This window comes from Culicoides brevitarsis, chromosome 1 (genome assembly GCF_036172545.1).
Source record: "Culicoides brevitarsis isolate CSIRO-B50_1 chromosome 1, AGI_CSIRO_Cbre_v1, whole genome shotgun sequence".
Lineage (NCBI taxonomy): Eukaryota > Metazoa > Arthropoda > Insecta > Diptera > Ceratopogonidae > Culicoides > Culicoides brevitarsis.
In genome coordinates, this window is record NC_087085.1 from 25,039,152 (window position 1) to 25,064,580 (window position 25,429).

The 25,429-nt window shown below is 29.3% G+C and overlaps 1 protein-coding gene across 1 annotated transcript; it reads right to left on the reverse strand.

The window, feature by feature from the left end:
• Positions 1-223: 223 nt before the first annotated feature.
• On the reverse strand, positions 224-24,293 carry LOC134837497 (uncharacterized). The gene is made up of 7 exons (XM_063852877.1): positions 24,253-24,293; positions 19,186-19,252; positions 2,126-2,245; positions 1,051-1,323; positions 822-927; positions 467-591; positions 224-229 (listed from the first exon to the last, which is right to left on the reverse strand). The coding sequence occupies exons 3-7, from the start codon at positions 2,231-2,233 to the stop codon at positions 224-226; spliced, it is 618 nt and encodes a 205-aa protein (XP_063708947.1). The 5' UTR covers positions 2,234-2,245; positions 19,186-19,252; positions 24,253-24,293.
• Positions 24,294-25,429: the final 1,136 nt, after the last annotated feature.

The following is a 25,429-nucleotide window of genomic DNA, read 5'->3' on the forward strand; positions in this document are numbered from 1 at the left end:
AACATTGGTATAAAAGGTAAAAAAGTAATTTTCAGGTGCAAAATAGTTCTGTGATTTACTCAAGTGATTTAATTTATTTATTTCAATTTGTGTCAAAATCAGTAAACTTGGAAGTTGTTTTTTACATTTTCGATTAAAAAATATTGAAAAATTACAGTTTATATAAAAATTTTACAAAAAAAAAACGAATTAAACATGTTTAAATGCAATTTATAAGACTTCATTACGTCTAGATAAAATAAAATAAGGTTACGTGATAAAATTACTTTTTTTCTTAAATTTTATTTTGAGAAGATATTAATTTAACTAATGATATTTAAAAAAAACATCTTTAACTTTAAAAAACGTTAAAAATAACAAACAAAAATATTTTTAAAAAATTTCGCACCCCTTATAAAAATTCTGATGACACAAAAAATGAAAATATTAAATTTTTCGCCTTAAAATAGAAAAATATTTCACTTGCCTGCACATTCTTAAATTTGTGTGAACAAAAAATACGTCGCAGCACCTTTCCCATACAATTACATCTCCCAACACTCTTTGTGTCGTCATCCTTGCCTTGGGACTCTGGAAAATCATCGTTTTGCACTGTGTGTTTCCATACAAAAAAATAAAATTTTATTTACAAATTTTTATTTCATTAGACACATCTCGCAGTGGAACAAGAAAATGTTATAAAAATCAAGGGTTACAGTTACAGTGGTTGGAAGGAGACGAAAAGGTAAGGTCGGCAAATAATATGATTAAACATGGAAAAAGTAATTAAATTATAATAACCAAGCACTTAAGATGATGAAAGCATCCGCAACGGCACTTACCGATGTTATATGGTCCAAAGCCGCGCGAGCAGGCAGTCGCACTTCGGTGTAGCTGTTTTGAATATGTCGATTGACTATCGTCCAAATTAAATGTTGTTATGCCAGCCTATAATTATAAATTTATTAGTAAGGCGACCGACCCATCTATTTTTAAATCACAACCCTTTTCTCCCCATTTTTTATTTATTTTTACGTTTTTTTTTGTTGTTGTTATAAAGTAGATACGTACCGCTATTAGACTGCTACTCACGGAATCCATGCCATTATCGTGACTCTTAAAATGTTCGATAACCTCCCATTTTGGGCGCTTTGGCACAGTCGTTGCAGTCGTCATCGGTGACGGCGACGTGATATTCATGTAATTTGTTGTCGGGGCATTCTCATCGATGGACGCTGATGTTGGCGATTTGAAGTCACTGCTGCCATTGGGAGGTGGAGGTTGCTTTAACGACGAGCATCGCCGGGTACTATTGTTGTTACGTAAATTTGAGCATGTTGAGTCCTGCATGCAGTTATTGTGCAATTGACAACGATTGAAATTAAAAAAAAAATTAATGAGAGAAAGGGAGAAATAAAACGATCGATAACGGAAACTTTTGTAATTTATTCTGATAGAGAAGAAAACCGCAAAGTCAAAACTTTTGTGCGTGACGATATTGCACAGCACCATCATTATAACACTTTAGATTTCCCGTCTCTTCCGTCGTTTAACGAGCATTATGGTGCGGCAACATCCAATTAATTTGAAGCGCTAATGCAATCTTGTGCAAGTAAGTAATTGCAAGGCACAAGGTGTTGGGGTGATATTTAATATTATAATAATATTTAACACACGCGCGCAAAAAGCAAACACTGCCATACAGTCTCATAAGAAACAATGTGTCTCATAAGAACCACACTTTCGATGCATTCGAAGAAAGTTGAGATCATGCTAGGGAAATGACAAACAACATTTAATTGCTTTTGTATTTACACTCCAGAGACAAGATGTGCTCTTTTTAGAGCAAAACACTTCATCTATAGAAATAATTACACGGTAATCGCTCTTTTGTGATCACTATTATTTGCATCGTAATTTTCACAATTAATTAAATTTTGCTAGATAATGTTCGATTATTATCGTTCAACTTTGAAGAGTTGATAAAAAGTTGTAATTAACACCAATTATCTGTCGAATGTCGATCAAAAAAAGTATCAGATTTCTCATTTTTTTTTTCATAATAAAAATAACGTGGAACGATGAAAAGTTTAAAAAAAGTTTGAAAAAGAAAAAAAAATGGTATAAAATAAGGGCCATCACTTACCTTTCCTTCTGTTGCCTTCCTGCGTAACGAGAACCGTTTACCCCATTCTTGTACTTTACTTTGATTATCCGTTGAATAGGATCGCAATAATGGAAGGGGTGAAGCCATTTAATGTAAAATCTGTGTATATAATATAGCGTTAAAAATTTATGGTTTTTTTTCAATATTTACAACAAGAGTATCGTAAAAAATCTAATTTATTACTTGTCTTATTAAGAGAACATGACAGAAATAAATAATAAATGAAAAATGCGCGCGGAAAAAAGGCGCACCATATATAAAAAGAATATCAGGAAAATGTGATACTTATTCAATTAGATTTTCAACTCAAGTTTACGTAATTTCCTTATTTTATATTTTGAGAAAAGACGCACGTTACTGAGAGCTTAAAAGTAAATAAAATCGCATTTTCAGTGAAAATAAAAATTTTAAAGTATTATTATGGGTTTATAGTAAACTCTTCATATTGTATGATTTTTTTTATTTATTTTAGGCATTTGAATCATCAAAAGCAATCAATCACCGATATTGAAAAAAATTGATCAATTTTAAATACATTCCATTTCAATAATTTTTTTGATTTGCATACATTTAACGGTCTCTTTAATTAATTTATTATTGTTGTAACCTTTCACGCTGATCTGATGTTATCATTTGTACAAGTTCAATGGTGAAGCATGCAATGATAATTAATTTAATGGTCGAATTCTACCCTCATATAAAACCATGTTAATTAAGTTCAGTTCTGTAATTAATTTTCCATTCAAAAACTGTTGATTAAGTTATTTTAAAATTTAAAAAAAATCGAAATTGTCAAATGCACGTTTTGATTATTTATCGAACATCAACAATTATTATTTTATTGTTGTTTTAATTAAGTATTTTCATTTGCAGCAAGATGACTCACAAATTAAATAAAAAAATTAAACTCATATTTTTTTTTTGCGTTGAGTTACTAGGTGGAGACGACTGGTACCTATTTCCGTAATCAATCAACTGTGGTTCCCTTTTTTATATATTTTCTATATATTTCTGAGTTCATTATTGCCCCTGCTAACATCTTCAAATAATTATTATGTATAATAAAAAGAATGTTCTAAAATAAAAACGAACTTGTGCTCAACAACCTACAGGTGGGCGAAAATTTTGTGTTGTCTCTTTGTTATGAATGTTCTATTTTTAGACACAAAAGTGCTCTATTGTGTTTTACATCCAACATGAAATGGTTTTGGGGCGATGTTCGGTCAAAATTCAGTAACATACACATAAAATGCACAAATTTCAATCAATTCATGGTTTGAAGCTACTTTAAATGGCATACGTTAAAATAAATGATTGTTCATGAATAATAAAAAAACATTCGTGTGGTTGAACTTTATTACGGATTGAACTGTCACAAAGTTTTAAAGTTCAAAAAAAAAAGGTTATCGGCGGTTTTCCTCTTTTTTTTATTCACGTCCATTTTAACAATTTTTTTTTCGTATTTTCGCAGAATCACCACCATTTAAACAAACGAACTGAAAAAATTAATACTCAAAAAAGGAGTGTTAATGCTCATTCATCGTGTCCGGCTGTATTTAAGTGTGGTTAATTAATTTAATAGAGATTTTCGTGAATTAATTATTTTCGTCGTCACCACTGTCCGAAGCCCATTAGGACGACATAAAAAGAGTCATCATCGGAAATATCACATCGCATCCCGTCGAATGTAACGTACCGTAAAATAAAATCCATTACCAAGAAAAAAAAGTTATTTATAGATTTTTTTTTCAGAATGAAGAAAAGTAGTAATAATGTACTTCTCCCCCATTACGTTCTTAGCAGAACATCGTGAAAAAAAATAAGATGAAACGAGAGAAGTGCAGAAAAAAAAAGGTAAACGGAAACAGGTATTATGAATATAAAATTAGGTATGGTTATTACGTGTTGCTCTTGAATCTTTGTAGAATATCCAGCGGAGATGCTCACTTTTTTTTACTGTCTGTCAATTTAGAAGAAAACTGTCCCCGGTGGTGTCAACTTTAATATCCAGTCGTGTGATATTGACGCGTGCCGCATAAAATGTCCTTTGTATTTAATATTTTTTTTATCTTTCCCCTCTTGTTGTTGAAACATTTTTTGTACAATCATAGAAACCTGATGTCGCCTACTTTAAAAACGATGACATAAAATGAAATGAAAAAAGTAATAGTAACTTCGAATCTTGCTTTGTCACACCAAATGCCTTGATTGTCCTTTAACTAACTTTTTCCTTTTCATGATTGTCGCACAAGATGATTTTGTCATTTTGTTGCGTTTAATAGAACCGAAATTTGACCCTTTTCTTTGTCAGTCACGCTTCAAACTTTTTTGCTTGAAAATTTTTCGTCACTCTCAAATTGAAGGTTCATTTCCCTTGTGACTGGTGTGAGTGAACGCGGATTTTGGTACGGGTTCATGCAAATACACACAAAAATTACCGACTAAAAATCTCTAAAGACTAAAACGAACATAATCATTCCTTCTTATAACAATTGTATAAAAAAATGTCATAATATCAACTTTGGTGACGAACTTTGGTACGCCAGATACAAATCCCTCAAAATCTTACATTTCCCGTAAGAATCACGTTGTTGACATTTGTTGACAAGGCAAATCCGGAGACGTTGAAAAAAGTGACGAGTGAGTAAATATAGACATTTTAACATGATTACCAGAGAGATTCTTTTTTTTCCTTTCAGAGAAACAGAATAAAAATAAATTTCTGACAATTAAAAAAAGCTCATAAATTTTATGACTTTATTTCTTTGTTTTGCGTCAATATTTTGCTTGGAAAATACCAATTTAATTCCCATTCTTTCTTTCTTCCTTTTAACAGAAAATAATAAAAATTAAACAAAAGTTAGAAATGTGAGCAAAAACAAGGACAAAGACAATCAAAATAAATAAACAAATAAAAGTTTTTCATTTTCCTTAATTCTTATTTTAACCTACCCAAAAACAACAGAAATTTGTGTTATCGAAGTGAATCTTCGTAGACTGAGTCTTTAAATTTAATTTGTTTTTGCCTGTTGTCTCACAATTGTAACGTTTTAAATGATGTGAATAACGAGCAAAGAAAAAAAAAACGTTTATTCCGCTTATATAAAAATAAACATAATGAAAAAGCGTTGTCCGTAAATCTTTAAGCAACATTGATTGTTTTGCGGTATTTCCTACTAGGTAATCTTGCACACAGAAAAATATCAGAAAAAAATGAATACAAAAGATGAGTTTCTCATATTTTTTACATGGAAAAGTTTTCTGCTTTATCCTACTTTTTAGATTACATTAAGCTTTTAATATTAGCAGTGCAAAAATATGACAGGCTAGAGAACTGCTCTTGACTATAATCCAAGGAAAAAATTTATACAATAAAGATTAAAGAATGAGTTGGAACAAAAAAGCAATATTCACAGCTCTGACAAGTATCTTGGGATGGGATGTTTTGGTTACTATATGATTTATTTCTTTTATCAAATTTAATTATCACGCTCAATTTGTTTCAGTATTTCATCACAAAATGGTTGAGAGTAATTAATTAATATTCATGCTTTGTTTCCTTCTTGACATAAGAACCCTTTGGATTAAAAATGGGTTATTTTAATCCTTTTTGGTACTTCATTTTTTTAATGGATTTAATCTTCAAAAAATTAGTCGATTTAGAAGCAATTTTTGTTATTTTGTAACACTTACTCTGTCCCAACATACACTGACAGATTGAAACTTTTGAATATTGAGACTCTGGTAGATCAAACTTCGATGTAATTTTAGCATTTGACCTTTTTACGAGGAATAATTCAATATAATCCGTAAAATGAAATTAAATCACTCAATCAAAATATGATCAGCATATCATATTTCTAGAAGAAAATCAAACACATTTGACCTCTGATTAAAAATTTGTAAGTGATTGACTATAAAGGAGGTCAGATTAAGCCCTTTTTCATATCTATACCATTCAAAGGGTCAATATCACCCATTTTCAATCCGTAAGGTACGCATATAAAGTTTTAAAGTATCTTCAAAACATCTTGAAATTTTTCTCCCGTCTCCTGTTTCACATTGTAGATTCAATTTTTCGATTTATTGAATCACATGTCGCATAATCGAAATCGAGTGTTATGTGTAACGAGTTAGGTATTTGATTTGAATAGAGGTACAAATTCCCCCATTCTTATGTCTGCAGCGCTCCCCTTCTTTTCCAAGTGAAAGTATTTTTACATATGTTTCATCCATATCTTCTTGCTTATGCGCTTCAATAATCCAAAATGATCTGATTTCATGTCTGTAAGCTGCTTCATTGTATTCATCCTAAATAAAGTAAGATCAAATATCGACAACTTTTATATATCCATCTAAATACGTGTGTATTTTTGTGGATGGCTTAACTTTTTTCGTCGTTTCATGTCTACATATTTATTCAATATTCTTTCATGTTTTTTTCTGAAACTGATACCTCATGAATATAAAAGGTAAACACCGACTTTGATTCTTCTTTTCTCTGACGGCAAGAGTTCAATTTTTTATTTTATTATTATTATCATCAAGATTCGAGTGTAAAATGAAACGAATGGTGGTTGGAAACAAATGTAGACAGATAAAGTTATTATCGAAGGAAATGACGAAGAAAAGGGTTGTCATCCTTCAAAAGGAAAGAGACACAAAACTTGATAATCGAATCACAGAGTATTAAAATGATCTTTTGTCTTTTCTCTAGGCATATTTAAGAGTTTGGTAATGACAAGTCCAGTGTTCTCTTTAAACGGCTGAGAAAATGTTGGTCTTTATAGCTGCCAGCAATGAATGGAAATAGCGTAGGAAAAAATAAACAAAAAAATTATCTTTCGTTTCAGCTTCTTTTTGTGTCTTTTGCACTGTACCATTCAGCTATCGGTAATGCTTTCTCGGAAAATTTATCATCTGAGCACGAGACTTAAAGCTGAAACAAAATTCAGGTAATAAATTTAAGTGGTGGAAAATTTTTCACATAAAACTCTAAATTGGAACGAAGATGGATTTTTGTTATTTGACTGATTGTTACTGATGTAAGATCACCGCTAGCGGAAAATGTATCTCTTGTAATCTGATTTTGTGATAACTCCATCATCCGTAAGTTCTTGCGTTGGTATGAAGTTTTCATTTTTCAGTACCTAACAGTAAATTATTATCAAGATCGCTTCTTTTTTTTTAAGAATATGCAATCTTTTGATCCTGTTCCATTGATTAATAAAACATGACTTACGTTTGTGCGGTTTCTACTCCATTTTATTCAACGTACCTTGGCAACCTTTCATCTTGCTCCTGTTGAAATTATTATATCTTCTTCTCATTCAAACAAGCATGATAATTGGGTCACTTCATTATTCATTAATTTTAATATTTCAAAATTAATCTTTATGACAACGCCGCATTTTCCCGCTAACTCTAAGCAGAAAGTACGGGAAGAAAGGTGTTGAACTATAAATAAAAATTTGCCGTTTTTACTTCCTTCCCTCCTTTATTCTAGAGCAAAAATTAGTCGCAATTAATTAAATTAAAGTTCGAAATTGCTTGGAAACCACACAATGATTTGCAAATCGGTTCATAATTCTCATCATTAATGGATTAATATTTGCTTTGTCTCGTAATTTCGCCTCAAGAATACTTGAAAATTTATTTTGATATTAAACATTTATTGAATTTCTATATTGTGAGTTGGTTTTTTGAATAATTAATCGGCGACGTACTAGATACGCAGAAAAAAAAGACATTGATTGAGATGAAAATTCTTTGATATTTCACAAATAAATATACAAACCCGAAAACACAATAAACGAATAAACTTCATTAATATTTATTGTTGTAAATTTATTTTATGTGCAAAAAATGATCAATCGAGCATTTTTGTATTCAGAACAAATAAATATCACGTTCTGTTTTCAACAAATAGAATTAAAATAGAGAGCATTTTGATATGGAAAATTATTCAGACGACATTTTATTATTTGATTTCCCCCTTTTGACGTTTTATTTAATGAAAAAAGCTTTTACTATCTTGTTTTTTTTTGTTTTTGCATATTGTCACAGTCGCTCGTAAGTTAAGGCATATGACCTTTTTCCACTTGAAGTTACTGATTTTTTTTTATTTTTATACAAAAGCGCAACACAGAAAAAATATAATCAGTTCTTTTGCGTTGGAATAAAAATATTTCTGCTTTTCTGCTCACAATAACAACAACAAACAGCAGCTGGCATGATTAGAGAGCTAGATAAGAAACGAGAAGAAAGGAATTTTCTAGCGTACAAAATTCGCTTGCAAGCAAAGACAAAGGCAAAACGCTTTGTTAGTTGTTCGCTATAAAAACATAAAAATACAGTGGAACAGAGAAAAGAGTACAAACTGAGACAAGATAATAAAAATGTTTTGCAACATCAGTAATAAAATTCCAGAAAGCGTTTAACTTTTATGTCTTCATAGTTGAGACAACTTTTTCGTTGGCGCTTGTTTTATTATGCTATTTTCTGTATCTCTTGTTTCGCTATCAATTACCAGTCATTGAAGAAAATAGAGATTGAAATTTTAACAAAGTTTTGCATAACACAGGAAACACGTGACGCAATATCAAGAATTTTCAATTGATTTCAAACGGGAAATAAAATGAAAATAGTCGAATGATCGGCGAAGTATCGTCCCATAATAATAAGCGACATTTATTATTATTATTATTTAAGAGAAATTTTTAAGATGCAATGATGTAAAAATTTGTGAAACCTCAATTTTCAAAGAGCATAATTTATTAGAGACCCTCAAAAATTTTAATTTTTTTATGTCGATTTTCATGTACTGACATTTTCATTTTGTAGAAAAAATCAGAAGAAAAAATTTAAATTTAAAAATGGATATATTTTTGGAATAAAAAGTAAAAAAAAAAGTTTTCGTTAAAATCTCACAAAAAAACGAACTAAATTTGCTTTAATGAGATATTATATTTTGAAACTTAGATAATTTTTTAAAGTCACTTTTTCACTTTTGAGTTTAAATTTGTAAATAATATAAAATATAATCAGGTGCAAATATTTTGAGGATCCCTAATAATTATGTTAAAATTTTTGTCACTATCATCATTCCCATTATAATCACCGTAACAGCATTACTTTTTAATAAGTCTATTATATCCTTTAAGTTTGACGGGTACTTACTGTAAATAAGAACCTTATCGTTGTCTTTCGTCTGCTGTTCGTTGCACAATACAGAAAAACATCAAGTGGTTTGACATCAACAGGGATTTGTACTGCAATTATGCCTCCCTCTCTACAATTTCTCATATTTAAATACTCAAGAAGCTCGAGCGACATAAAAAGTTCTTCCAGCTACAAAATATTTTTAAAATGTTTTCAACTTGCAATATATTTTTATTTCATTACCGTGCTCATTGTGCATGATCTACTCCCTTCTCGTTCTCTTCCAACGCTCGCCGTACATTTGATATATTCAACTGGTGACATGAACAGCACTTTCAATTATACAGTATTTTATATTCATGAGAAAAGAAGTTAACAACTTTTTCTACAACTTTTATGGAAGCCGACAGTGGAGTAGAACAAAGTTTGTTACCCATCAGGGAATACGTAGAAAATGAGCGAGATAAAATGAAAGTGGCCTAACAACGACGGTGGACATTGAACAAACAAAGTTAATTTTTAATAAGCTTTCAATTTGTTGTACAACCATAAAGATAGATAAAAAATGAAATAGAGCAATGTAGACTTTGTGTCTCCAGAAGAAGCAAAAAAAAAGAAGAAGAAATCTAGGCCAGTTTGAATATTCAACAGAATGCTCGACATGAGATGAGCAGCAACCACATTAAAATAAATTTATTTGCAATATATTAACTACATGTGAAAATTCAAAGCCAAGTTCACAGAGAGACATTAAACCTTATTTAAATTTTCGTTCTGCTCACATATGGAGGGGGAAAGAGACTAAACCGCATCTTGTTGTTGTTGTTGTACATTATCTAATCGTTGTTGCTATACACTCGCTTTTTATAAGATAAATTTACATTCGTATTATTCCAACAAATTCATGTGAGCACATAAGTTTATTTGATTAACTGTTTACATAAGTGTGCTCATCCTGTCTCGTACGAATCGTCTCTTGGCTCTGTATCTCTCAAGAACACGCAAACAAATTGCTTTCTGTTATTATTGTTATTAAGTGTGTGCGATTGCCACATCTTAGTTGTGAAAACTGGAAAGATGCGTTGATGATGAACCGATTTGTAGTTCGTTAAAAGTTTTTGAACCAATTTTCTTTAAACGTGCCAGCTATTTGTGTTGAAAATTGTTTGAAAGGTTTCTGTTTTTCATGATTTAATTAGTTTAATTACATTTTGTTGCACTCTTACATTGTAATGGGCACGTGCTTTGCTACAAAGAGAACAAAATACAAAGGGAGATAAGTGAATAAAATGTATTTTTTGACATTTTTTTTTCTCGATTCAGCGCAAGCAATTTATTAGACGAGGTGCAGTAAAATCTTACAAAACAATTTAAGAGCTTAAAGTTCTTAGGTAAATAACGGAAAATCTCTTCATTATCAGCAGGAAAGAAAAATACGTGCAAAAATGTATTGAAAAAAAAAAAATAAAAAACTAAATTAATAATTTAATGAATCGAAAAATAAAAAAAATATTTTTATTGAAAATTAATCGAAAGGTTTAAAATTTTTATAGTCATCGATTTTAATTTTTTCAAAGTATATATATAAAATCCCAAACATTGTCAAAATAGCTAATATTTGATGTTAAAAATCAAAAATAATAAATAAAGCTGGGTTCAAAAGACTTCAAAAATCATAAAAGAATTTTCTTACTTTTTATTCAAATGATTTTAAGCCCTTTTTTGTCAGTAAAATTCTAAAAATTGACTAAAATAACTTTGTTCATTTAAAAATGTCTAAATTTAACTGAATAACGGATGACCAAAGAATTGAAACAGAATAAGGGTACTGTCTTATTAAAATATTGTTATGAGTGTCATTAAAAGTCAAGCCATTATAATTATTTTGCATTATTCCTAGCAAAATGGAATTAAATTTCGTCTTACAATTTAGAAAAAAGAAAAAGCAAGATGGAAATATCAAATTTAATATTCATTATTTTTTATTATCAACCTGCTGGTCTCAGCCACCCAAATAATCCGAGCCATTTAGACACAGATAATAAAGCTCTTCTTTTCTTATTATTACATTAATTTTCTGTAGTGCCTTGCCAACGTTCTTCAAAATAAAATGCTGACACAATATTTCTTTGAATCATCACTTTTTGTTTTTTTTTGTTTCGTGTAAAACAATCTGGTTGTAGGAAAAAATTTTCACACTTTAATTTTTACCGCGTTTTCTGATGTCCTTGATATTTTCTTCTTCTAGAGTTATTTTAATTTAAGTATCATTATTTTTTGAATTAATTTTATTTCTTTTTTTTCCTTACCTACATATTCATTATTATTTCAGGTGAGAATCTCTAAGGGATTAAGGAAACGAAAATATTTGGTTCGCAAAATATGTTTCTGCTGGGGTATTTAATCTTGTCGCCCCTTACAGATGTTTATTATTTTGACACGTGTTTCAAAAACTTGAATCATCAACTTTAGAATGTTGCAAATGGATGAGACGAGCAAAACCAAATCATATCATATTAAATTTATGCAACAAAATATTCAGAACGAAATCAAAATCCTATTTAAATAACATTCACAAGGGAATTATGTCAGGTTTATCGGAGCATGCGATGATATTTTGTACGTAAATTCCCTTCATCATCAATTGTGAATCAGTAAACATATTAAAATATGGAGTATAAAATGTAAGCTATTTTTGGCAACATATTAGCAAGAACTATCTTCCAAATTCGAGTGAAACGAAAAATTTCAACAATTTTGTTTTTTTTTTGCATTTGTGAGAAAGTAATATTTCTGCATATTTGTTAAAAATATTTAAATGCATTTGTTGTTCCCAGTTTTTGAATAGCACTATATATTTTGTAGAAATAATTTACTTTTTCTGTTGTTAAGATGTTAAAATTGAAATCATAAATTAACTTTATCAAAAATTTTTAAAATATTTTGGGTTTATCTCTTCTACTCGTATCCTAAATCTTGCAAGTTATTTTGTTAAAATTATTTTCATGTTAAATGTAAAAGTATCACTAGACGTAGCTCTTAACGATGAAAATTTGTATAATGAATAATAAAAATAAATCCAAATGAATTTAACTTTTTACCGCATTTCGAAGAAAAAATGCGGTATTAAACTCGACTTGTCGTCCGTGAGTAAAAAAATCTGGAATAAGGAGCACGAAAAGCAAAGATACATATGCAACCTCGAAATGCGGTTTAGTATGTCGTTATGACGACTACTTTCTCTATTTTTTTTTTATTTTTCATTTATGGTTCGTACCTCTTATATTTTTATCCTCTTAACAAAAAAAAAACGTTTAAGCATATTTTTTAAACTATCATACAAGTAAATTTATGAATTTAATAATTTTTATTCAATCATACTCATTAATAGGGTCATTTTAACTTAGGTCTTAAACGAAAATTTAACAGAGAAAATTACGAAATTAATGAGAATTCTTTACTTTCATATAAAACTATTCGTGAAATTTGTTTTCCCGTCGATTTTTTATCCATCAGTTAAATTTACTCCGATTGCATACAACGCATTTTTCAAAATAAATAATAAACAATGTGAAAAGGTAACTCTGGGAAGTTTTATTAATTTCATGCAACATTCCAATTTTTCTACTTTAAACTTTCATAAAGCCAGTTTTGATTTGAGACAAAGAGAATTTGAGTTATGCTGTGGGAAAATTTAAATTTAAACCTAAGATAAAAGTGGAGGCGGCTGGTGTGTTTTTTTTGCGTTCTAAAAATATCTAAAAAAAACTTTGAAAGTTGGAAAGAATTTTGATAGAAACCAAAACCTTCAAAACTTTCTATTTGTCGACCACAACATTTAATAAATATTTTATAATAAAATCGAAATTCTTTAAATCAACTTTGTAAAAATAACGAGGGATTGAATCAAGCTCCCCTTTCGATGAAACAACAATAAAACATGTGACTCAATAAAAATTTTGAGTCGCACAATGGAATTTGTTCGAATTAAATTAAATGGATTTAATGCTTTTGATTAAGATAATAAAAGTTTATCTAAGAAAGATTTTGTATTTTATCTCAACGAATGTCAGTGTCATGATAAAAAATGACCTTTACCTTGTTGTTATTTTTTTTTTTGTCATCAAATTCTAAATTAAATTAATTTTCAAGTCTAGTAAGTGAAATAAATAAACAAGACAAACATATGAAACACAAATACTCGTTAATATGCTGCTCAACGTTTGTCGTATTTGCAAAAGTTACTGAAACAGAGAACCAAAAACAATAATGCTACAGGTTGTTGTCTGTTTGTTTTTGTGTTCATATTTGTGTTTTAAAACACAGTTGTAGCGTGCAAATAATGAATTTTCCTTCAATTCCGGAACGACATGACACGAAACAAGGAACGAAATGTTTTTATCACGATTTCAAATTAGAAATTGCGAGAGATGAATTTCAATTTACTAAGAAAGAAAGACATTTTCAATTCCATGCCAATAAACGGAAACATTTTTAATAAACGAGTGTGCCGCTTTTGCGTTCTTTGAACATCCTCATCATACGGGATAACAAAAATAAAAATGTTCCGAAAAATATCGTGGGACGTAATTTTTAATTGCTTCCTTCGAGACAACTTAAAAAGAATAAAAAACAGTCACTAACAATGAGTGAAAGAACAAATTTATTTCACAGAACAGAAATTATACCGAATTCATATTGTTGCGTCGTTAAAATCGTTTTCAGTAAATTAATCCCTCAAAGTGCATTTTGCCAAAAAAAATTATAATAATTAGTGAAGTTACTTCAACTGAAACCTCTATGAGTATTCGGGCGATTTTTCATAAATGTGTTGAAATGATAAAAAAAATGCTTGACAATTTTTTTCATGTTCTTAGATTTATTTACTTCTGTCTCTAACCCGCTTCTATTTACACTTTACCATTGTTTTTGTCTTCAAATTACATTTTAGCAAGAAAAACCTTTATTTACAAAAAAAGAACAAGAAATGAATGATAAAAAAACATAAACTCAATTACCCTCCGTTTATCATCTTTCGCTCTTCTTGTTTTCGCATCGGAATCTAAAAAGATAAGAAACCTTTTTCTTCTTCCACAAAAAAAACGTCATTAACAAGACGTCTCCATTTGTCCTTGAATGTAACTTAGTTTTTTGCGATTGTTTAGGCCTCAAAAAATCTTCTCAATCCTTAATTTTACAAAAAAAAAACAATCTAAAATTAATTATCCTTATCCTTCACACAAACACAAACAGAAAAAATCATTAAACAAAGAAATTAATAAAACATGACATCTCAATAGAAATTGCGACAAAATATCCATCCGAAAACCTGTCTCAGCTTTTGTGTATTTGTATTACTTTTAGGTTATTTGTCCCTTTTAATCATCTTGTTTATTTTTTGCACCCGACATTTCTTTAAGCTTTTGGCGCTTTTGTTACAGCAAAAGCCAACATTTTGGGAGGCATCACAGGACATTGCCCCACTCGCCAGATATTTATGTATAAAAAGGGTATTTAAATAGAAAATCTTTTAATGCAAACAAAATTTGATATAAAATAGAAAAAGAAGGAAAAAAATGAGCAAACGTTCCTTTTCAATTAAGGATTTCGTTTACCTCGAAAACGACAATAAAGATTTTTCTTGTTGTGTGTCACTCATTCCATCTCAGTCGCAGTTCACTAGAGGGATAAAATAAACAAATAATCGTACAAGACGACATCCTAGGCATAGGAAGTTAGAGTCTAGCAAATTGGATTATTTTAGGATTTTTTTCTTGTTTTTATTATTTTTGGGGTTTGTTTTGTTGCTAAAGACCGGAAATTACAGAATTTTGTGGTATTTTTGTGGCATGACATTGAAAACTTTTTTTTTTTTTTTGAGAAAACACAAAAGACAAAATTCGCACAAATGTTTTGTTTATTTGCACGAACACATGCAAATACAAACATGACTTCTAAATTTCACAAAGCGTATGTAATTGACATAAATTTTCCAGATTGTGAAAGGCGAACAGAACACACACAATATTGAAATTCAAATGTTTCTTTTGAACGCACAATGTGTTGTGTCACTCTTTTGAAACTTTGCTTAGCTAAAAAGCAATGGCAACAACACATAACAAGATAATGAATGATGTTGCGAATTGTAAAAGGTTTCTGTTTCGTAATAATTACATTCGCGAAGAGAAAATGTTGACGCTCGGATTCCCTTGAAATGAGATTTCGAGCTTTTACACAAGAGGTGGAATTAAATTTTGTCGGTTGTTAGTGATTTCGCGTTCTTTTGAGAACGTCTGATTGAAAGCGTTGAACCTAAAGAGACATTTTTATGAAATTTTTAGTTTTCTGCTTTGTAACGGTACAAATGAGAATCGAAATATTAAATCTGATGCCACAGTTTAGAATCTGAAAATACAAAATAATAGTTCTAAAAATTTTAAAATCGTAAAAAAATGTAATTCCAAATTTTGAACGTTTTTTTAAACACATATTTAAATATTACAAAATAATTTTTCAAATTTAAAAATAATTAAAAAAAATTCATTGAATTTTTATTTATTTTTTAAAATGCAATCAACTTCTTAATTTTTTTTGTACTATGAAGTTTATGAAAAAGTAAATTTTGGTAGTTTTTTACCACAATTTCTATTTAAAATTAATAAAATTTTAATAAAACAACAAATTAATGAAAGTTTTGTCTTTAAAAATTATTTAAGAACTCTTTATTAAAATAAATTTCATCATCTTCTTTGAGTCAAGTTTCTTCAACAAAACCTTCTGAGCATATTTAACGTTACAACACATTGCAATTACATACTTTGCTTTCATTCCTGTGCTTGTCTCACGAACATTTTCTTTAATAATATTTCCATTATATTTACTAACTTTTATCATAACTACAGTTTCTAAGCCTTCTCCATCTCTCGATGATAAATATAAAATAAACAGCTTGTTAAAACTTTGTTCCATGTACTTAACGTATTCAAGTCGTACAAATAGCACACACACACACATAAAGTTCTTTTCAACAGGATTTACTTATTTTCCTCGGTAAACAATTTTGCTCCGTCTGTCTAGTCTTTCCTTGCCACTCTTATCAAACCCAACGAATCTGCAGAAAACATTTTCTCTTGTGTTAAGCTGATTACGATTGAAACTGATAATAATAGTAATTAATTTGACATATATATGAGTGAAAGATGTTTCATAACGGGCTAAAAATTAAATTAAGAGCAAGTAAAACGTGATGTTTAAGAGATAAATTAATCACACTTGTGTCGTATTCATACACACCGTAATGATAAGCGTCAATGCGGAAGCAACAAGTCTCTTATCTCTGTCTCCAAAATTAATTCTCGTAGGCGTTTTGAATAACACGGTCGTGGTTGCATGTCAAGAACATGATTAATTCTCGTTTGTCTGAATGATAGCTACACTTTTTAGCTGCAAGCCATATCAACTCTATTCAAAATGTTTTATTTGCAAGAAAATTCGCTGTAAGGGATTTATTTCACAAAAACCTTTACAACGTGTTTTTGGCAACAAACCGCCTTGCTGCAGCAATATGTAATTTATTTATATTTTTCTCTGAATAGTTAGCAGCAAGTAAACACGTTGTGAAGCAATTCATACAAAATACTTTGGCAGCTCTTTTTGAATCTTTTCTAGCGTGTCTAATTATTGCAGCAGTTTAAAATGACTGGAAAATATCGTCGGCTTTGTGTTTATGTGTGTGGCAAGGATATTTGGTGAAAATTTATACGAACTATGAAGAAAGTTGAAGAAAGTTGTGGAGGATAAAATTTGTTCCACAAAACTTTTCAATAGATCCATTAGTAATAATAATAATAAAAGAGCAACAAAAGTTTTTCGGGTTTTGGAAATTTACGAAACTCGTTGTTTAAAATTTAATTTAAGAAACTTGCTTTCAAATTTTAATTTAATATTTACTTCAAATCCGTTGATTTGAACATTAAATTAATGATAATTTTGCGAAATTAATGTTTGCTGATTTTCAGTCGGAAATTACTTGTCCTAATTTTGTGCCAATTTTGATGCGAAATTGAATATTTTGACGCATTTTATAGACTTTCATTAAATATAAAAGAGATTCACTTTTGGGTGCACTTTTGGATTAAAGGAGTCTTTTATATTAATATTAAAATCCACAAATATTTTAAGTAGACGTCAAAAATAAATGTCAATTAAATCCATAGTGCAAAGCGGATTAAATTTAAACTCTCATATTTAATTATCACCTGAAAAATTATTATTATTTTTTGCCAAAATAAAAGGTGAACTTTGTCGGTACAAGTTGAACGTGATGCGAGTTATAATAATGAAACTTTTACAATATTTTTTAGGGTGGGATTATCATAAAATTTAATCAAATTATGTTTGTCACAATGGCACACGTCATTTATAATAATAATAATATAATAATAATGTTTCATGCAGAAAGACATAAAAAAGAATGGAACATCATTATCTCCTAAAATGATTCGTTAAATGACGCACCTTTCATTACAAAGAAAATTTTTAATGGAAGTTAATGAAAGATTTTGTCTTAAATTTTTCCGTAAAAAGGGGTGAAAATTGAATTCTTAACCTTTTTATTCGCTTGTTTTCCTTGCTTTATTATCGTCGTTATTTTGTGCGTCATTTTCTCCGTTCGAGAGATGAAAACACATCGTTATCATCGCACAAACAAAGCACAAAAAATAAACAAATGTAACATTCCTGGTCATGATGGCCTACTTTCGGAAGAGCATTATCTTGTCACATTATTGTTATAAGTACACGTGCTTGTGTAAGTGTATATGTCACGAAAAAAATCACCCGCATTCACAAAAAAAGCACGTAAAAACAAACGTACTTAACATGAACACACTTGTTAAGCTGTTATTTGGTCTGTATTTGACACTAATATTTTTTGTAACAATAAATAAACGTTTTTCCGGAATTTCGGGGGAAATTTTTGTTTATATAGTTGTCTGTCTGTTGAATTTTATTCATTCATAAGAACTATATTCAAGCTTTTCAGGTCTGCGGTATTGGACAAGTTTTCCAGGATGCTCATTTTTTCGCTGAATTTGTTCTTTAAAGGCTAAAAACGTAAAAAAAAACTAATTCGTATTTTCGAAAAATTTTAGGAAAACCACTTTGATTTTTCAAAAGTTTTATTATAGTTTTCTACTAGGAGTAAATCAATAAGAACGTTTTCTAGTTAAAATCCACTAAAGGGAAAAATTTCCCTAGTTGAAATTTCCTAGAAATCAACAAGGAAAAAAATAATTCCTAGTTCTTTTCTATTAGCAGCTTTAAAAAGTTTCTGTCCAAATTTTCCTCGTACCTAGTAGTTTTTACACGAGGAAAGCCTTTTAGTGCTTCTACGTATCTGATGTGATTCCGTGTTTGTAACATAGTGGCGCCTTTACTAGTGCAAAAAACAACCCCGTCGTTTTTCATTCTGTTTGAACACAAATAAATGCACTGTTGTCTCCTGTCCAATGTGATTCATAAACATTTATAACGATCACACTTCACCTGGTTGGTCATGTCATCACGATGGCATGGCATGAAACACTTTTCTCTGATAAATATTTACGTTATATTTTGAAAGACAATTGCAGATTGGCAATTCAAACTGAGTTCAGTGGAAATTTCGTGTGTGTGGTCGACCACTTGCATCACGGAAAATGTAACCTATTCAAGTTTTTCATCATTATAGTCGGTCATTATTAGAACCACATGCACACAAATAACAAACAGTCGAAAATTTTCCTGATATTCCTTTTTTGTTAAACGAAACATATATGTATCAGTAAAATTCAAAAAGGAAAATGTAGCCAATAATAATAAGGAAAATACTTACTTACCTTTTTTATTATTAGATTTCTTTTGTTGGAAAAATATTATATTTTAGCATAAGTCGTACTAAAAACTCTGTTGATTCAACCATGATAATTTGATATTTTTTTGTTGTTGTATTCCACATACATTTATGATATGTCAGAATGGAGCACATTTACATTGTTCGTTTTTATTTTATTGTGTAACATCACATCATTTTTATCATCATTACAATAACAACAACGGCGGCACGATGAACAGAAGAGACGATGCGATGACGGTAGGAACAGGAGGAGTACAAACAATCATATTGAACAATTTTAATATTTTAGCATCATCATCGTCATGGATGGATCGAAAATGAAAAAAAAAGAAGTAAAATGGAATAGAGAAAATTTATAAGCATCTTTTCATGTTACATAAATATTCAATCACAGTTCTTATAAATAATGTTTGAAGAGACTTAAACGTGTCTGATTTTGCAACACTTTCTTCTTGCTTGTCGTTCATGGAAAATCTTGTCGTCATCGCAACTCGCTAAAAGGAAGCTTGCTGCATGTGCTTTAAATTTATTCATTAATTTTTCAACAGGCTCTAATCCTCATCATTTTCTTTGCGTTTAAATTTTTATTATTCCACTTTTGCTTTGATTGCAATATCCCAAAGTCCCTAACCATCATTTTCCGATTTAACTCGTATTCACCTTCCGATTCTGCAACACATTACATACTCAGTAACATGAGCAGGAGAAACTAATCAAATTTTAATTTAAACTTTTTTCATGCAAATTTTTCAAGACCACATTAATATGGGAATGAAATAATTGCTCCTTTTTTGCATATGTCTATTCATATCATGTTTTCATCATCATCATATAAATTAACTTTTTTACTTTTTACACATATAAATTTCAAGTAATTAGTTATTCCAAAAGGATGATAGTTTTTTCAAAGAGGTTTTTAATCTTCAAATTTGTTACATTATATTATCTATGGTTTTCTCATTTAAGAAGTTCGTTTTCGTTTGTCCGTTTGATATCCGAAAATTTTGAAAAAAATTGAAGAAAGCAAAAAAAAATATATTAAAAAATTTTTGAATTTTTAATTCGGAAAATTATCAAATAAGTCTAATATATTTAATTCTTAAAAATTTTTTACATTTTTTCCATTCGTTTTTTTCTGATTTTTACACAAGGTACCAGACAAAACTTTTAATTGTCAATTGAAGCGGCACTAATTGACTGTAAAAAAAAAACAAATTATAGGAGAATTTAAATTTTCTCAAATTTTATCGATTGATCAGAAAATATGTGTTTTGGCGTATAATTTGGTGGTTGTCATGTAAATTTTCCCAAATTTTCATATACCTAGTGTTGGCTGAATAGGTCTTGTTAAAAATTAATAAAGTGTAACGGGACAACTATAATTTTTATTTTCACTTAGTGATTATTTGTATGTACTGTTCAATTTTATTTTTCACTGTAATAAAATTTGAAAAAAATAAATAAAAGCCTTATTACAAGTTGTTCCATGTCGGAAAATATATAAAAAAAAAAAAATTTCGATGCTTTTAATACTACTCAAAATATTAAGGTTTTTGTTTAGGTAAAAAAATCCCTTTGAAATAAAGTTCTGTAAAAAATACGATAACATTTTTGTATCAAGTAAATAGTTTAGAAATATTATCTTTTAAAAGGAAAATTTATGAAACAAAGGGACAAACTTTTTACATACTTTTCGTAATATTTATGACCTATTTATTGTTTTTCATCGAACAAGTTCAAAGAAACCAACGCAAACAAAGCCAAAACTTTTAATATTATTACATTTTTGACATTTAAGGATACTATTTGCAAATAAACAAACCTAAAAATAGATCACTGAACAGATGCCCTGGGGTTAATATATATCTCTTTAAACATCAGAAGAAAGAGAAATCGTGTTTTTTGACATAAATAATAAACATGGACTGAACATTAAGACAAAGTTGTTTATTTTATTGCTTTGTACAAATTTCTGAATGAAGTGAAAAATTGCTTGTGGGAATTAAAGTTGTGCCATAAACTTTCGTTTATCTTTGAGTCAACAGGTGTGTTTTGTCTGTAAAATTCTGTATCTGCAATCAAATCGATTTCCGTCACCTTAGGTTTCTATCATCGAAGGATCTTTGCTTCGTACTGTAATTAAATTTTGTCAACAACTCTGGGGTTACTGTCAAGCTTATTAATATTCGATAAGATACCAATCTAATGTCATTTTGACTTTATACGCACGCACACGAGAGGTTTTTTTATGAGCTAAAGTAAATAACAAACATACATAAAATGGCATAACGCGTAAAAGTAAAAACCAAACAACAACAAAAAAAACGACAATCATCATTTTATCTCTGGTGTGTCGCGTCGTTGGTTGTTCGGTTATGAATTTTATTTTATTCTCTCTCGCAGGAAAGAGGGTTGCGTTATCTGGGGTACTTGAATATTTATTTATATTGTGTGGCGCACGGGAAATTATAAAAATAGCTTTCACAGGAGGCATAACTCGAATGTCGAACAGGCTCAGATTACTCTACATTTTTTGATAAATAGGCACATCGGCAAGGCGTCTCCATTATCAGGTCCATTCATTATATTGTATTGAAATTGGAACCACACACCACATAATAAAACATTGTTTGTAGGTAATAACAACTTTATATGGCATTTTTCAAGCAAATATTTCACTACGCTAAAACACAAGCAAGAGTATATAAATGTTTACCATCACAAACAAAATTCCTTTTTATTTTATTCCTCTCTGCTCTCATATTTCCTTTCAATATTTATTTATTTATTCAATGTGAGCTCATATAGGGGCTCGTATGATGCTATTTTTGTGATTTATTTTGTCTGAAACCAGAGTCTTGTTATATTGGAGCTAATATTTTATGCATTTGGTGTTTGCAATCAAAATGTTGACTTTTCTCTCTGCCGATGAAAGGGGTTCGATTTACGCTCGGAAACGATGACGACAACGATGATGATGAAAGATGAGGAAAATATTGAAGTAATAAATGGACAATAAATGAAGAGCAATCATATCAAACATGATAACAGCTTGTAGCAAAAAATTTGTTTCATATATTTTTTTTTTGCAAACGCGTTTTCGATAAATTGAAGCAAAATATGCTCCAGGTGGCAAATGATAGACCAAAATTTCTCATATTGTCAAAATAAAGTAGAATTTAGTAGTAAACTTTATGAATTTTTTTTGTACCATTGAGGGAATTTCATGTATAAAAACCGAATACGCGCTCGATTTTTCCACTTTTCGTTCGAAACAAGTCTGTCCAACGTTATTAAATGAGCAAAGTTTAATAAATTGGAAGATAACTTTTGTTTTTTCCTTTGTGTCATGTCATGGTATGATAGATTCTCAACCGTATGAAAAATCTTTTCATTTTATTTTCCTTTCTATTGAAAAAAAAACATGCCATCGTAACTTCCGATACATTTACACACATATTGCTTGTTTGTTTTTATTAACAATTCTATCTCCCTTATATCAATAACACATGAATATGATAGTGATTTCATTATTTTTATATCAATATTATTTTTTTCTGTGTTAAAAAGTTTCTCTTACATGAATTGTTCGCACACTTTCATGGATGTTATATCATCACTGTTCATTTCATATTTTTTACAGAATTTTCCTTGACTTACGACTGAAAAAAGTTTACTACAACTAAGACTTCTTTGGATGTTGTTAGTAAAAAGTAGACAAGAAGTCCATTTCGAATCAAATTAATTTTAATTAACTTTCGGTAAAAGTTTTCAAGAGAACGCTAAAGAATATGATTATTAATAAATAGGTCTGCTCGTGTTTCATTTTAGCATTCCTTCTTATACGTTATTACGCATTCAAGGAGAGTAACTTGAAGTCCATCTAATTTAATTATCTTTCTTTCGTTAATCCGATATTATCAAAATAATTTGTTCCTCTTCTCATTGTTATCAACTTCTCAAAAAAATTGAATCACTCGAAATTTTATTGAATTAAAAGCAAATAAAAAAAATCCACAAAAAAATCAATTTCACTAAATTAATAAATTTCTTCCCCTTTGTTGAGATTCTCAAGCAGAGAAGAGACAAAGTCATCCATGAAACCATAAGAAATTGTCATCACGATAATCGTGAACGACGGTAACAATAACCTTTGTCGTCTTCTCTCTTATTTTGCTTCTCAAAAAAATAAAAATAAAACGTCAAATAAGCAAGCAAGAAATAATAATACAACAAGCAAACAAAAAAGAGCAAAGAAAAATATCTGTAGCTAAAGTAAATAAATTAGGGAAAATTGATCTTAAATTTTTATCAATTTTATGGAGTGCTCGGTTGTGTTGTTGCACACTTGGGTGAGATAAGGACGTTGTCGACGTCGTTTGTGATATCCATTGACTCGATGAACATTTATAATGTAATAGCAACACAACTTGTTATTTACAAGGTTAAGAACGACTTCGTCTTTTTTTTTCATTTTTCTCTAGATTGGATTTAAAAGAAGACGAGAAGAAGAGAAATTGTGGTTTTTCGTTTTTTTCTTATAGACTTGAAACATTAACGACAGTCGGTTGAACAGTAATTTGTTGATCAAATTGAGTACATAAATATTTAAGATTTGTCGGAACAAATACTTTAATAAATAAATTGAATTTGTCCCACAATTTTGCTGACATAAAAAATTTACTTTAATTTTTACGTGAAATTTAAAATTATCTCAATTAATAAAGAAAAATAAATTGATTAAATTAAAAATAAAGTCACTAAAAAATTACATTCTGGAAAATAAAAAAATCTATAATAAAAAATAAATTAGGCTTTTTTAAATTTTTTTCAAACAGAATAAAATATCAATCAACACTTTTATAGCTTTTCCATTGTTGTATTGTAATGTTAATGTAAGCCTTCTGTTTCATTTAATTTTTTATAGCTTTAACTTTTTTTCACTTAGAAACCAGACTTTACATTTATTGTATCAAATTTTCCACAATTCATAAATAAAATGAACAATTATCACTATTTAATTTATTATCTTAACATTTTTTTTCTTTACCTTTTTCTGTATTAAATATTTATTTACTTTTTTAATAATTTATTTATATTTCAATAAGTTTTTTTTTTATTAGTATTGCGTGTTCCGTTTTTTCTTCTTTGTTTAATTAATCATGAACACGAGCTCTAATGTATTGTATCAAATATCAGCATTGTTCTCGTTAATGTTATAATTATTTTATCTAGCCAAAAAGGATATTTTTTGCCTAGTTTGCTTTGAATATAATTATTATTTATTTAATAAAAATAAATTCACATAATATTTTATTTTTCATTATTGTATTTTTTAAAATAAATATCACTTAGCATTTATTGAATATATTTTTTTTGTAATTATTTTTTATTTTTTAAATTAATTTTTTTAAAAAATATTTTTAACTATTTTTTTGATAATTTTTAATTTTTTTATGCATTTGTTCTTTGCTTATCACGATCTATACACGACCACGTCTAGACAGAGACTGAAATTTTATTTCAATTTTTGTGTCTGAGGCAGGCAATTCAACAAATTGTATCGTATCGCCTACTGCACGCTTTTCCTATACGTGCGTTCGTGTGTTTGACTACTACTTTTCTCTTCTATTTGTGTGTTGATGTTCTCCTGAGTCGCTCGTTCGCCAGCCCGAAATTTGTTTCTATATTTATTAGTAGTAATATTTTGCTACATGTTTGCAAACATTTAATGTTTTCTGACAGAAAAGATGCATTGCGAGGACATTGCATGTGAGAAAAATGCTACTTTAAATAACGAACTTAATCCAAAGCTAGTCCATACACATGTTCGCAGGTAAGATGAAAATGATAAGATTTAGGCTTAAGTTGCGTTGTGTTTTCTCTCAATTTCAGTCTGTAATGTATGTGCGATGGATGCGTGTAGAAAAGGTTACTTTGCTCTCACTAAAAGTTTCATTAACGATGCTGTACAGGTGAATTATATTACCGCGCAAGCTTGTGACACAAACTCAAATTCACATAAACACCCATTAAATCATCTCCCGTTTTACTTTCCTTTGCGCTATAATAATAATCATTTATTCCACATTTATTATATTATATTAGATGACACGATAATCAGCTGATTGCTTATTTAATTTTATCTTTGTACGCATTGATGCTCCATCACTGATAGATAATCAGAGAGAATTTAATAATGACCATTTTATTGCCGTTAAGGGAGA

Coding starts and splice junctions, on each gene's coding strand:
- LOC134837497 (XM_063852877.1), bottom strand. CDS start 2,233: ATGGCTTCACCCCTTCCATTATTGCGATCCTATTCAACGGATAATCAA. Junction 1,324..2,125: donor GGAAGGCAACAGAAGGAAAG/GTAAGTGATGGC, acceptor AACTGCATGCAG/GACTCAACATGCTCAAATTT. Junction 928..1,050: donor TGAGTAGCAGTCTAATAGCG/GTACGTATCTAC, acceptor TTATAATTATAG/GCTGGCATAACAACATTTAA.